At 39.2% G+C, this 13,239-nt stretch overlaps 1 protein-coding gene across 6 annotated transcripts in view; it reads right to left on the bottom strand.

Annotated features, from left to right (window-relative positions):
- Positions 1-1,386: 1,386 nt before the first annotated feature.
- Positions 1,387-13,239, bottom strand: part of phrf1 (PHD and ring finger domains 1) — a 31,115-nt gene continuing 19,262 nt past the window's right edge. For 5 of the 6 annotated variants that reach the window (XM_088934754.1, XM_088934753.1, XM_088934757.1 and 2 more), the window contains 5 exons: positions 10,408-13,107; positions 9,846-9,925; positions 4,680-4,943; positions 3,975-4,103; positions 1,387-3,753 (listed from right to left, as the gene is read on the bottom strand). In XM_088934754.1, the coding sequence (XP_088790880.1) occupies positions 3,601-3,753; positions 3,975-4,103; positions 4,680-4,943; positions 9,846-9,925; positions 10,408-13,107 (3,326 nt within the window). In that variant the 3' untranslated portion in view covers positions 1,387-3,600. Of the gene's footprint in view, positions 3,754-3,974; positions 4,104-4,679; positions 4,944-9,845; positions 9,926-10,407; positions 13,108-13,239 lie in introns of those variants that run through there. The other variant, XR_016094310.1, reaches the window with a different exon arrangement.

Genomic DNA, 13,239 nt, shown 5'->3' on the forward strand with positions numbered 1-13,239 from the left:
TAAATTTATCAACAAACACTGTGTATGTGATCACAGAACCTCCACATGTGGAGCTGTTTGAAAATCCGGTTGAGTCCGTTGAGGCTGTCCAGAAGCCCACATGCCTTGGGGTGATCGTGGATGACATGACCACCTGAGTTGAGACATTGATTCAGACAAGAGGCTCTGTACTCAAACACGAACCAGTGAGGTCTTGACCCCCATGTTTCACACATTCGCCACTTTCTGCGATAAAAGGACTACTACTTTCTGATTCAACCTCACCTCTTCAAATGTTTACCTTCAAAATAGATGCCCCAAAAGGATGACAGAAAATCACGAAGAGGTGAAGCTTCTTTGAATTGGAACGGGTTGTAGTGATGATGTGATAAAAAGGGGTCAATGCAACCCTAAAACTATTTGCTCTGCAAATGTGTTTTTGGAAGAAGCTGAGCATCACATGACACAGAAGCGTTCATACTGGGATGGGATATGCTGATCAGCTGCAGCCCTCATGACCACCAGACTCTTGTGAGCTTGCCATGTTTTCACTTTGATCAGTGAGGCCTGACCAGAGAGGTCCACTATCCAATACCCCAACTCTGTCAGGGACCCCAGTCATAAACTGTTTTTCCCTCCTACCGTCCAGTAAACAGTACCGAAGCATTCAGTCAATGTCCAAAAGATTACAGAACAGCTTCTGTCTCCAGGCAATAAGACAACTAAATAGCCAAGCTGCAGTTCCTTCAGCAAATCACCACTCATAGACATATAGTTTTCACTGTATTCGGCCTACTGCACTACTTGTACATAATGTATTACATACACCCTGGACACATAGCAGCTCTATTTTGCACTATTATGTAACCTTATATAGTAACTTTAATTTTGTGATTTCCCCCCTGAGCTCGTAGAAAATACATTTCATTGCCAGCAATTACTGTTGCACGCTATATTGTTATGCATTTGATAAATAAACTTTGATTGCAGGATGACAAGCTGAATGGTCTTCTGGAGCATGTGTGTGTTTCCCATTACTAACCATCACGAATATTGGGACTGAACTATGCAGTTTAAGAAACCAGCTATTCTGTATTGTGAAGGTATATAACTGGCACTAGTGGCATAAAAGCAAAAATAAAGACTTGTATGCAAAGGAGAGGAAAGATAAAAATAGAGGATTTTTCAGAAACTGCATTTAAGTGTTGGTGCAGTGAGCTTTTTCCCCCAGTTAATTTATTCCAGTTCTTTTGAAGACATGATACTGCAGTCAAAAGCTGGTTACAAAACTGATTACATGCTCTGTATCAGACGCTATTAAGATCCTTTTGGTTTACAACACAGCATACATTGTCACTAATACAGAATAACACATTTGGAAATAAGGCATGTATGCAAAACAGAACATTTAGTTTTGTTTTTTTTTTATTAAAGACGCTTTCTAAGAAATGTATTTACAAATCTCATGTTTTCAACAGTTAAATAGTGACAGTTAACCTAAACGTTACTTTCTGAGCTGTATGGAGGTTTAAGGAACAATGTGTTCCTGGACCATCCTAGATTAGAAACATGTTTTTGAGCTTACTTTAGTCTATACAGAACACAATGTTTACTTCATAATCATTAAAACTAGTTTCACCATTTTTTACCTTGTAAATCAGAAATTTTGGAAGAACAGCTCAGAATTAATACACTAAGAAACTTGTATCAAAATTATTTTTCTTATGTTTCAATGTTAATGCTTACATCCAGTGCCAAAGATTCTCCCTCTTTTACAAAAGTAATAGAAACTGAAAGCAAACCAAAGTGGAGAACAAAACGATCTGAACAAACCAGTTTTTGTACATAACTACGTAACCTCAGGCTTCAATGTTGGCACTGTGCTATGAATCAAGCATGTTTCAGTTGACTTGAAATTGAGTAGAAAAAAAAGCAATCAATCAAACAATTTAACACCAACTCTTCTCTGATCAGTTCCTCTAAACAGTTTCAGCAGTTCACAGAATGGGGGACAAAGCAAGTGTTCTAGGCCAACCAATTACACTTTAAGGTACTTCTAGAAATTCAAACACTTTCAGGGTCTTTACAATACATGTATTTCTGACAATGACAATGACAATTTGTTAAATTTCAGTATTTGCCAAATAAAACTTGCATCAGAATGTGAATTAAAACCACACATTTGAAAATACTACAGTGAGAGCATACTACCAAGGTAATGGTCCAGCATAAAAACAAGATTTGTGATGTGAGAGTTCAGGCATTAAACAAATGGTTTCAATAGTTTTTTATACTGTCAGATTATAGCTATAATGTAAACTATTACCAGAAATGATCACAAAATGGGTCTTGTGGTGATAAAATAATTGTACATATTGGACACATACTGTGAAAGTATTGCCTTTAAATCTTCCCTTTGTACAAAGTACACAGTAGTAGAATCTTTACCATTGTCCCTTCCCTTACACTAATAACTCCTTAACAAAGTCATTCATTATAGCCAAGTCATTGTTTTAATCTTAGTGTCTCTGAATCAACCCAACATCGAAATGTCCTTCTATACATTTATACTTTTGAATGTGTCAAAACAAACTTCTTAATTTTATGCTGTTTCACTATTTTCCCGCGCGGCAGCACTTTCCTTAGAACAAACACATAGAGGAAACTGAAAACAGGATGATAATGTAAAACATTGTGAACCACCTTGGGGTACTGTACACCATTTGGAACCTTTTCCCATATTAGTCGGGCCACACTTAGAGGGGTCATATTCTTGCAGAACTCTGTCTCTTATATTAAATTTCACTACCAAGAACAAACCTACTGCAGAACCCAAACAGTCCAACCAATGCTGGTCTGATTCATAACAGTTTTTCAGAGCTGTACTGATCAGAGTAAAGCAGTATCTGCTCTAACTCCCTAATGATACAGGTTCCTTTTCCATATAAATCATGGAGCTTGTAAACCAGCACAGAGTTGCAGAGGCCTGAAACTCACACCAACCCAAACTGGCTGACATGGATCAAACTTGTTCCACTGTGAAAAGGAGGAAGGAGGTCGATGAGACACAATGACCTGATCTCAAATCTAAAATCAACATTAGTCTTAATGGAAAAAAAAAATCTACAGTTGAAGTAGTGAGGGAAACAGAAATACACTGGTCTGTACGTGACAAGAATTTGACAAGCAACATGTTGCAGACTAAAAGAAAAGTAAGAGAAATATATTAGGACAGTCAGGATGTCACTTCCTCATTAAACCTGTGTGTAAACTTTTAGAATTTAAAACAAACTCAAAAGATAGCTTCATGCAAAAAGAACTGGGATCAGAAATAGGAACTGGGCTTGTAGTATAATCAGGTGGCAGGAAGCTGCTTTTCAAACAGGAACACATGAGGAGGCCAGTAAGGGGATTCATATGCTGATTCGGACAGCCTCAACATTAATCTTCCTGATGTTCGTTGATGGAAAAACGCTGTGTAAGCACCTAGTAAGAAAATGTCACTCTCAAATGTTCTGAGAAATAAAAAATAACGCATTGCAACATAAATTGCCCTAAACGTTTGCAACTCTAAAAAGTGTGTTGTGCCTGCTGTCTCTGTGGGCTGGAAACAGCTCTCCTTCAAGATTGTGGGTCCTTGGTCATCGCTGTGTCTTTCCTTGAGCCCTCAGCCTCCTTCTTGTGCTTCCTGGCGTGCTTGTACTTGTCAACATAAGCTCTGACCAGGTTTGCAACCTTGACTGGGTTGATTTCTCCACTCTTGCTGTGGCACACCTAAGCCAGATGAAAGAAAGTTTATTTTTTTGCAAACAAGAATATAAGGGGATACTTCCATGCACAGCTGTTTCAATAGAAGACATACACGATAAAGACCAGGTGAATTTAAATGAGCTATTTTGTTATTAAAAGGTGTAGAATGCTACATTATAAAGGGTATAGTGTAATGTATTTATTTCTTTTTTATTAACTACACAGGAGTAGCAGAAAACACCTACCTTCTGAACAGCTTTCCGTAGAATGTCTTTGTATTCCTCCTTAGTGATATCTCTTTTCTGATAAAAAGGCTTAATTGCCAGTTTTACTTCTTCAACTGCCCTTTCTTGCATATGAAGCTTCTTTATGTACTGCAGAGAAAGAAATTCTGTTACTACATACTGATACTTACAGTACTGATTTTAATCACCACTTCAGACTAGGCAATGAAAGATTTGTAGAAGATCCAGCCATCAGACTGGCACAGAGGCTACTATTGTCACACTGTAGATTTACTGGAAGTCATATTTCTGGTTCTGCATTTGGACATACAAACTGACATGTACTGGAGGCACATTTCTCCATCTCTCCAAGCTAAAGAGGACAGGTCAGAGCCTATCAAAGGGTAAATTAGAGTGGACTGGTAGCTTTCCTCTTCTTTTTTTCAGCATGGAATAAACCTATTAGTCGTTCATCTGAATTAAAGCTCACTTTGTGGCACCAGTTAGGTCTTCTTGAGCATCTTAATGGTAAATCTATTGTAACTGACAGCATGGAGCTAGAAAAGAGCAAGTTGATTCTTGGACCTTAAAAGAACCCAGGTTATGTCTGTATTTAAGAAATGTGTAAAAGTATCCAAGTTTATCAATTGTTTTTACATGTGCAGGATAAAACGTAAGCTAAGAGTTAAAAGCACTCACGTACAATTAACGCTTATCTGTTCTTACTTTCTCATTCTTGGATTTGTCCACATCGCTAACGCTTTCTGGTGCTCTTGGCTCATCCTTCTGCACAGATGGGACTGGTGCTCCCGGGTCCGACACACCTGCCTTGAGGTCAGAGCTAGAGGGACAGGTCAGGCTGGTTGAAGAGCCTGCGGTGGCCAGGTTGCCCTGCATTATGTACTGGGCTGTGGACTCGCTGACCACAGGGGCATAAGGCAGAGACCCCACGTGAACGGACGTGTCCAAGGGAGCAGATTTGGCAAAGTCCTGGAGGTGGAGAAATTAAAAAAAAAATCAGATACAGTTTGATTGCACACACAGATAAGACATGAAACAAATAGCAGTGTGCTCTGCGTGAAAGGAGATGAAGAATGAAGCTTCACAAACTCCTGAAAGACGGCAAGACTTGTGTTCTTGAGATATAACTTCATTGTGTATTTATCTTTCCTATGCTTTTATTTAAAACGTTTCAACAAATTAAAACCACAGCAGGAGTTTAACAAAATATTTCAGTTTAAGATTAAATGTATTGTGTGAAACCAGTTTGTTTCTCCACATTCTATTGTAATTTCCTGCCATTTATGAGGATCTGAGGTAATGGACATATTTGCTTCCAGTGCAAATATTATAGGTGTGCTCAGTGCAGTCAGGAAACAGTTTGCTGTTTGTGTTAAGTTACGTATATCTGTCTAATCAAAGTTGCACACAAAGAATTATTTCATCTGTGAACCACGAGGTATAAATATCTTTAAGGAAAATACACCAGGCCACTGGCAAGAATAATTAAAGTGTTCCTTCTAAAACATATGAACACACAAAAAGTTAAATTAGAACACAAATGTTTACTTATATCAGGGACATGCATAATTGATAAGCAGGTACACATTTACCAGTGTTTTAAAAATACATGCTTAAGTCTTTTATACTGTGCAAATGCATGCTTGTTCCTTTATCAAAAAGCATTTCAAATCATCATGTATGCTGGTAGGTGTACAAGATGGAGGGAAAGAGCGAGAGTTTTATACAGGGAAGATGAAGAACCCTTTATACCCAATGGGTATGCATAGTTTCTAGATTAAGGACACAATTTGAAAAACAAATTTGTTAATGGACAGAAATTATTTAAGATATACAAATATTAGCTGTGACATGTTTTTCTAACTATCTGCAATTTTTAAAATGGTCAACCTACGAGAGCTGGTCTTTTCCCATAGCATTAAAAAAAAGGATTGTTTTACCTTCGCTACACAGATTACATGCAATTTCAATGGCTAGATAGTAATCTTAGGATACACCATTCCCAAAACTAATCTGCAATGTTTACAAAGCATCTTTAGTTCTCTGTTCCTTCATGAATTTATTGTTAGGTTGCTATACTGCAAGTGTGTGATTTTATTTTGCTTTATTATGACAGATTGGATGAAACAGTAAATTGCCCAGGATAAGGACATCCACTAAGCACATGAACAAGGAACCGATACTCCCTCAAACCTCTTGGCAACATTTAGACAAAAACTTCCAAAAAGGAGAATTCTAAAGCGTGAATGAGAAAGTAAAAATTGATCTGAAGGTCAATAGCACAAAACAAGCAGTTACCAGACACCAGTTACAAGCATCTGAGCTGGCGAACTGGAGAGACTAAAAGCAGGGTTTGAAACAGCAAACAGCTGCCTCAGGACCCTAAGCCCCTCAAGGTGAAACATCTGTAAACTGTTTGTCCAATTTAGGGTAGCGGGGGATCCGGAGCCTATCCCAGCAAGCAATGGGTGCCAGGTTGTTACACCCTGGATGGGACACCAGTCCACCACAGAGCACACACATATGCTCACACCAGGGCCAGTATTACCAGAAGCTAGTTCAACTTTGAGCATGTCTTTGGACTGTGGGAGGAAACTTTAGCACCTAAAGGAAACTCACTCAAACACAGGGAGAACATATAAACACTACACAGATCCCGCTGCAGGTCCGGAGTTGAACCCAGAGCCCCAGCGCTGTGAGGCAGCCATGCAAATGCTTAGAATACAAAGGGGACGTGATGCAGGGGAACACTTCATGTAACACTTCTCAAACTATTAGTTTGAGAATATTTCTGTATTGTATTATTTACAATGAAACAAAATAGTATTTTTGACACAGTATTTTAATAAACAGCTCAGAAGTGTTAGACTCTTGGAAGTTGTGATTTTGATCACATATGATTGTCCAGTAAGGTATTGTTTAAATTTGGCTTTATGTAGCCTGCATAATGCCTTTTTTTAGGCTATAGTCTTATGAGTGCGTTTAGGTAAAACTGATGTTTAAGTGTTCATAACATTTGTCAAAGTGCATGTTACCGTTATAGGGTGTGTTAGGCTTAGAGCTATGCTTAAGGTTAGGATTTGGGTTAGAGATGGAGGTGGGTTTTGGGTTACTAAACCTCTGCACCAGTTGAGTCTTTTGGATGGATGGTCATAAAGAAGGACATAATAGGACACAATTATGCAGGCTACACAAAACATAAGTCAAGCATTTCCAATTGTTCCTGTATTTGATACACCTCCATACTGCCTTGGTGCCCCTGCATCTTCATGTCGATTGGAAACGCCATTTCTTTGTCCAGATTGACCCTAAAGTCATGCTTCTTCCTGGTGAGGAAGAGCACCACTGACTTGTCTGATCAGAGTTGAAGGAGCATAGCTACACCTGCTTACTTAAAGGGAATGTGCATGCAATTCCAATTAAATCCCCTAAAGAAAAGCAAGCATGGGAAATTAAATTTAAAAAAGCCTGTTTTGCTGTACTGTTAAATTCAGAACTGAGGAACTCATCTACAATCCAAACCCCTGGATCTCTTAAGGGAGCTGAAATAAAGACTATTATTATCATCATTAGCACCAATGTTTGTGTTCAGTTTCAACTGATTCGCATTCACAATGTAGAGAAACAAACTGTAAAAACATGTTAATTATATCATAGTATCATAATATTCAGATAATATATCTCTAGCAAAAAAACTAACCAATCATGACTCGGCTAAACAATTTCAAGAAATATTCACAGAAGTATTTGCTGCTTTTAAAATGTTTTATAGATATTAGAAATATTAATGTGAAAGTACTTAAGATTAGACTCAGGTACTTAAGATTAAGTAATTAAGATTAGACTATCTTTCATAGACTCCTTCGAAATTATGACAATTATTGTGATACTTTAATCTATCAAATAAAGTGAAAATAGTTATGTTTACATATCTACTTCATATGTACACTACATTTCTAGAATATAAACAGTGCAACCAAAGCATATAAGCAACTTTCCTGAAACGCTACAATTTTACAGTTTCAGTTTCAATTTCTTCAGACTTCACTGAGGGTTTTACTTTCATTTCTCATGAATCTGCACAGCCTGGCTTTCAGGTTTCGGGTTTCGGCATCATGTTCTCTCACATTGTCCTCGAGTAACTCTCTTCTACTTCCTTTTGCATCAGAGGAAAAAATACTGAACTTGGCAAAACCCTGCTGCCACCTAGTGCTCTCCACCACTATCTTTCAATATATCAAGCCCCAGTACCGATGTACATGTAACCAAACCAAGCTCTTGTGGTTTCATGAGTAAAATGTATTTTACAATTAAATTCTAAGAGACCCTAAATCTCTCTTTAACCCTTTACAAAATATGGAATCATGTTATTGCAAGAACAAAATAGCCACATTTAAAAACTCTCCATCTAAAAAAAATACCTCTGAAGAGCATGGCTTTTGGCAAGCTGATCACATATGTTCAAAGATGGTTTAATGGAAATCTAATGCTTACAGCAACAGATGAAAGTGCTGGAGCCCTTCACTTAAAACAATGTTCTTCACTCACTCGTAGAGTTTAATATCATTTAATAAACTATTCTACCATCACCCTCCTGGGGTGCTGTCTTTGAAAAGCAAATACTGAACAAACCATTTGATACTTGGTGCTGGTTTACATAGAAATCAGAATACTGGAATTACAGGGATCTTTTTACTTTACAGTTACAGTACAAGCAGCCTTTCCATCAAGGTTAAAACCCTGTACCTTTACACAGAGATGCTGAGCTTCTCTGGAAATATTCAGAAGGGTTTTACTTTTTTTACTGTCTTCTGGTAAAAATAAAATAAAACGGCACAAGCTAAGCACCAAAAATGTTTATTAGACTCATCTTAATTGATACTACAACTGTTAATGAGCAGTGAAGTATTATTTTTACAGTTGGTAGTGGAAAGACATTTCCCGTGCTAAAATATTGTTGTGTTGATCATTATGAAGATGAGGGATAAAGGTTCACTGAACACTAAGTTGTGTGAACAAGGAATAGTAATGATTTTAGAGGGCAACAGTTATAGCTACAGACAAAAGTATTTAAGTTGTTCCAAAAAAGGAAAACAAAATACAAAAAGTAATTGTAGTTAATTCACACTGCCCTACAGAAATGTAAAATTTAGATTCAGCTAAAACAATTGTCCATGGCATGCACAAAATGAAAATTTCATAATGCGTCAGATTTGGTCAAATTATTTCATAGAAACACTTCAAAATTAGCAATGAATGATTTCCAAAACCATTATTTTGCAGAATAAATAATTAGTATGTGCTGCAGCTCTAGATCTACGATATTACACAGAAATGGAATAAATCACTATGCCATAAAATATATGACAAAAAAATGATAAGCATGATTTAAACAGTCAAGCCACTTGCAAAGCATTTTGCTCCAGAGAAAGTTATGCATACTTTTTCTCTCATTGTAAATCACAAAAATGTTAAAATGACACGTAATTGTTTTCCCCACATTCTGCCTCTAGGTTGATTGGCATCTCGTCTTTTATGCAAATGGTCAAAACATTCTTCCATAGTAAAAAAAAAAAAGAAAATTCCCCCGTTACTAACAAATTATTCAATAGTTTAAAAGTTAAGGATGCCAGCACTCTCTTTCTGCAACTGAAAAAGAAGAAAAGTATTTTCTCTTAAACTTGGATTGGAATGAAAGTGGACAAAAAGCAAACCAAAGATGTTCTCGGCCACAAATGAGATGAAGGGACGTCATCCATGAGAATTTAAGACAAGCTTGGCTATATGGGCACCAACCTGTGAGGGATCTATATCAGGAAACATAGGCTGAGGGATCATGTAATTTGTTGGAGGAGGTTCAATTAACTGCACCTGATTCAAGGCCTGCCTGGATTCCGGTGCCTTGCAGAGTCCATCTTTGCTACTTTGCTGCTGTTTAAAAAGCGAAACTTCTAAAACACAAGGAGAGAAACAGTAACATAATGTGAAAATGGCTGCAGTAGTTGAGCAAAGCTTTCTTGCACATTCAACTTGCCAATATACAAGGGACCCCAAAAGTCTCACCTTCCTTGACCAATACAATGCCCCACATTCCCACATTATAATCCAATTGAAAACGGGAGAAAGAGCAATGAATGTGCTGTTCAATCCCACACATCTTTGCCTACACCACAACCTTAACCGAGGCCCAACATGTTTCCAGTGGAGGCTCCTAGTATTGTGGCCAGTAAGGGATATATTGTTCACTGTGGACACCTAGCACTGAAGAACAAAAACCATACTGGGATTTATAGAAAACAAACTTCCTTCATGGAGAATATACCTGATCCAACATTCATTCTGCAAAAGCACTTCTTAGAAAATATGGTCAGGTTGTCAAAGTCTTGGTAAGACACAGCAATGAAAGAAGCAAATGTATTTGAGTTCAACTTACTGCCTGTCTTTTCTGCTGAGGGCCCATCTGAATCCTGGAGATTCCAGGTCACCCTCTTCACTGGCGCCCTGGATTTGGAGGTAGCAGTCACAGGGGATGGCACTACCTCAGGTTTGATGGTGGCATCGTCTTTTTTAATTCCTGTAACTGTGTCAACTGCAGCTGCACTGACCTTAATTGGTTCAACCACTTCACTTTTTATTAAGTCTGTGGTATGAAGGATGTAGTCAATGCTGACCTTATCTGCAGAGTACTCCTCATTTTCTTTTTTATTAGGTTCATAAAAAGCTGCACCAGGAAGAATTTCAGGAGATGTACCAACTAATTTAGGCTTGTAGCGTTCATCTACAGAGATAGGCTGGGCAGAAAGCATCTCATCTTTAACTGAGCCCAAGAACTCATCTTCACATGAAGAGCACCCAAACTCTTGAGGCCAAGTTGGCTCCATTTTAACCTTTGCCTCCAAGACCACATCCATCTTGCTTTCCAAATCACATTCATCTATTTTTTTCCTTTCCCCTTTAGGGATGGATTCATTTACCAACTTTGGAACACCAGGCTCGTCCTTCACAGGAGCAATGAAAACAGGCTTTTCTTTCAGGTCTTTAGGTTCCTTTGAAGCCTCTACAGAAATCTTTCCTAGTTTCTGAGAGTCTCTCTCTCCCTTCCTTTCTATGGACTGTGACGTTTTTCCACATGTTTCACTCTTCTTTTCTCTAGATCTCGATCTCTGCCATTGTCTCTCTTTTGATCTTGACCTGCGAGCCTCTTTTGACTTTGAAGTAGATCGAGACCTCGACCCGTCTTTCCTCCTCTCCTTAGATCTGGATCGAGAGCGTCTGTACTTCTTGTCCTTCTGCCTTGAACCACTGCCTTTGCTTTCATACCTCTCACAGCTTCTTTCTTTCTTATGTTTTTTCTTTTTAGCTCTTTCAGAGCTGCTGGAGCAAGATTGCCTCCTATCTTTCGATCTAGACCTGGACTGCTTTTTCTTTCCTGCCCATCTCTCCGAGACCTCAGGCGAAGAGCTTTCTGAACGGGAGTGGGACCACCTCCTCTCTCTTGACCTCGAACGATTCTTTTCCCTATATTTCACTATGGCAGACTTCTCCTTTGTGGTCTCTGAACTACTAGACCTGCAGCATTCATCAGAGGCCAACCTTGCCTCTGGTTTTGAACTTTGTTTCCCATCAGATGAAGAATGGGGGTACAACTCAGATCTTGAGTTTGACCTTGATTTATGATCTTTGGCTCCAGACGTTGTTTCCAACTTAATTTTCTTTTTGGAGAGAGTACTGGCTGGAGAGCTAGATCTTGAATGAGCATCCTTCTGAGGTAGTCTTTTTTTAAGTTCAAGTGTTTTATGTGTTGTATCAATTCCACCACCAGCAGAAGCACCATGTTCTCCATCAGACAAAGGCTCAGTGATTAAGATCTTAGATTTACAAGCAATTTTTAAGCCATTCCCTGAAAGCCTGGAATGTTTGTTACACAAGGATTCTTTCCTTTGCTCAAAATTGGGTCTCACATCCTCTTTTTCATCAGTGTCACTCTGCACTCTTTCAGTTTTAACCTGGTGTCCAGCACCTGTTTTCCTTTCTTCAAGGCAATTCCAGCTGGAGGATGGCAGTTCTTGCTCCCTTGATGTGGAATCCTGGATGCTGTGTCTCATTTTTTCACTCTCTGAGCTTGTGTTCAGAGCCAGAAATATATCAGAGGCGCTTTCAGAAGAGCTTGAATCAGAGCCAGTGGGATCAAAGGGGTCGTATATTTCACTTTTTACAGCCTTCTCTCTCTTTTCAGGTTGTACAGCTGGCAAAGACTGTTTGCCTTTGCTGTGTGCCTGCCATGGTTCATCACCTGTGGGTTTCAAAGATGTACCGAAAACCCCTCCATGAGCAAGCCTCCTGGCATGCCAGGAGTTTCCACTGGCACTTATTCGGAAGCTTACAGTAGAACTAGGACGGGTCTCTGAGCTGCCAGAAGAGCAAGAGTAAGAAGAGGACGAAGATGAGCCTCCCTGGCTTTGCCTCTGCACCTCACTCCTGTCAGTCCTATTTTGATTGCTCCTCACGTCCCTCTGGTCTGCTGTCTGCTGTCTGCCACCATTACCCGTGAGGTTATTCATGCATGAATCTGGTATTCCACTGCTGTTACCATCTCTGGGTTGAGTGATGCCCGTGTCTTCCCTTTTAATTTTTGGTATCCTAGGGAGTTCAGACACATCTACCCTAACGGGTCTCAGAGGGACCTTTCTGGCAGGCGTGATAGTGCTTCTTGAGCATGGATCAGAGTTACTACCCCTGTAGTTCAGAGAACATGGACTGCTGCTGCCATTTCTTAGGCTTCCTCCTGGTGCCGTGAGGCTAGCCAGGGGACTGGGCCGTGGTACGGCCGAGGTCAGCAACCCGATCGAGCTGCTTCCCGAAGTAGCTGATAGCACATTATGAGACTGCGACCCCAACTGCACCAGCGGCTTTGGTGACACTGGGGGCGATAAAGAACCGTTCGATGCAAATGAGCAAAACGAAGCGGATCCTTCAGGGATGTTACAAGGGGATGAAGATGAAGGCGATTCGTTATCTCCACTAGAACTAAAGGCACTTGTCTTGGAGCACGTCGACCACGTGGCGCTCACTTCTGTTGCCAATTCCCTGACTCTACAAACACTGGAAACGCTTCTCATCTGTGTTGAGATAACTGGAATAAAGCAAAATTAAATCCATTGGAAAAACTGCAAGTTTAATCCCATATTTACCATTATTGTAGAAATATTTTTAATGAAATAAAGCAAGTATTATTTTTACTGTGAAAAAATGTTTTTGCTTGCAT

This window comes from Atractosteus spatula, chromosome 16 (genome assembly GCF_055471065.1).
Source record: "Atractosteus spatula isolate fAtrSpa1 chromosome 16, fAtrSpa1.hap1, whole genome shotgun sequence".
In the NCBI taxonomy this organism is placed as follows: Eukaryota; Metazoa; Chordata; class Actinopteri; order Semionotiformes; family Lepisosteidae; genus Atractosteus; species Atractosteus spatula.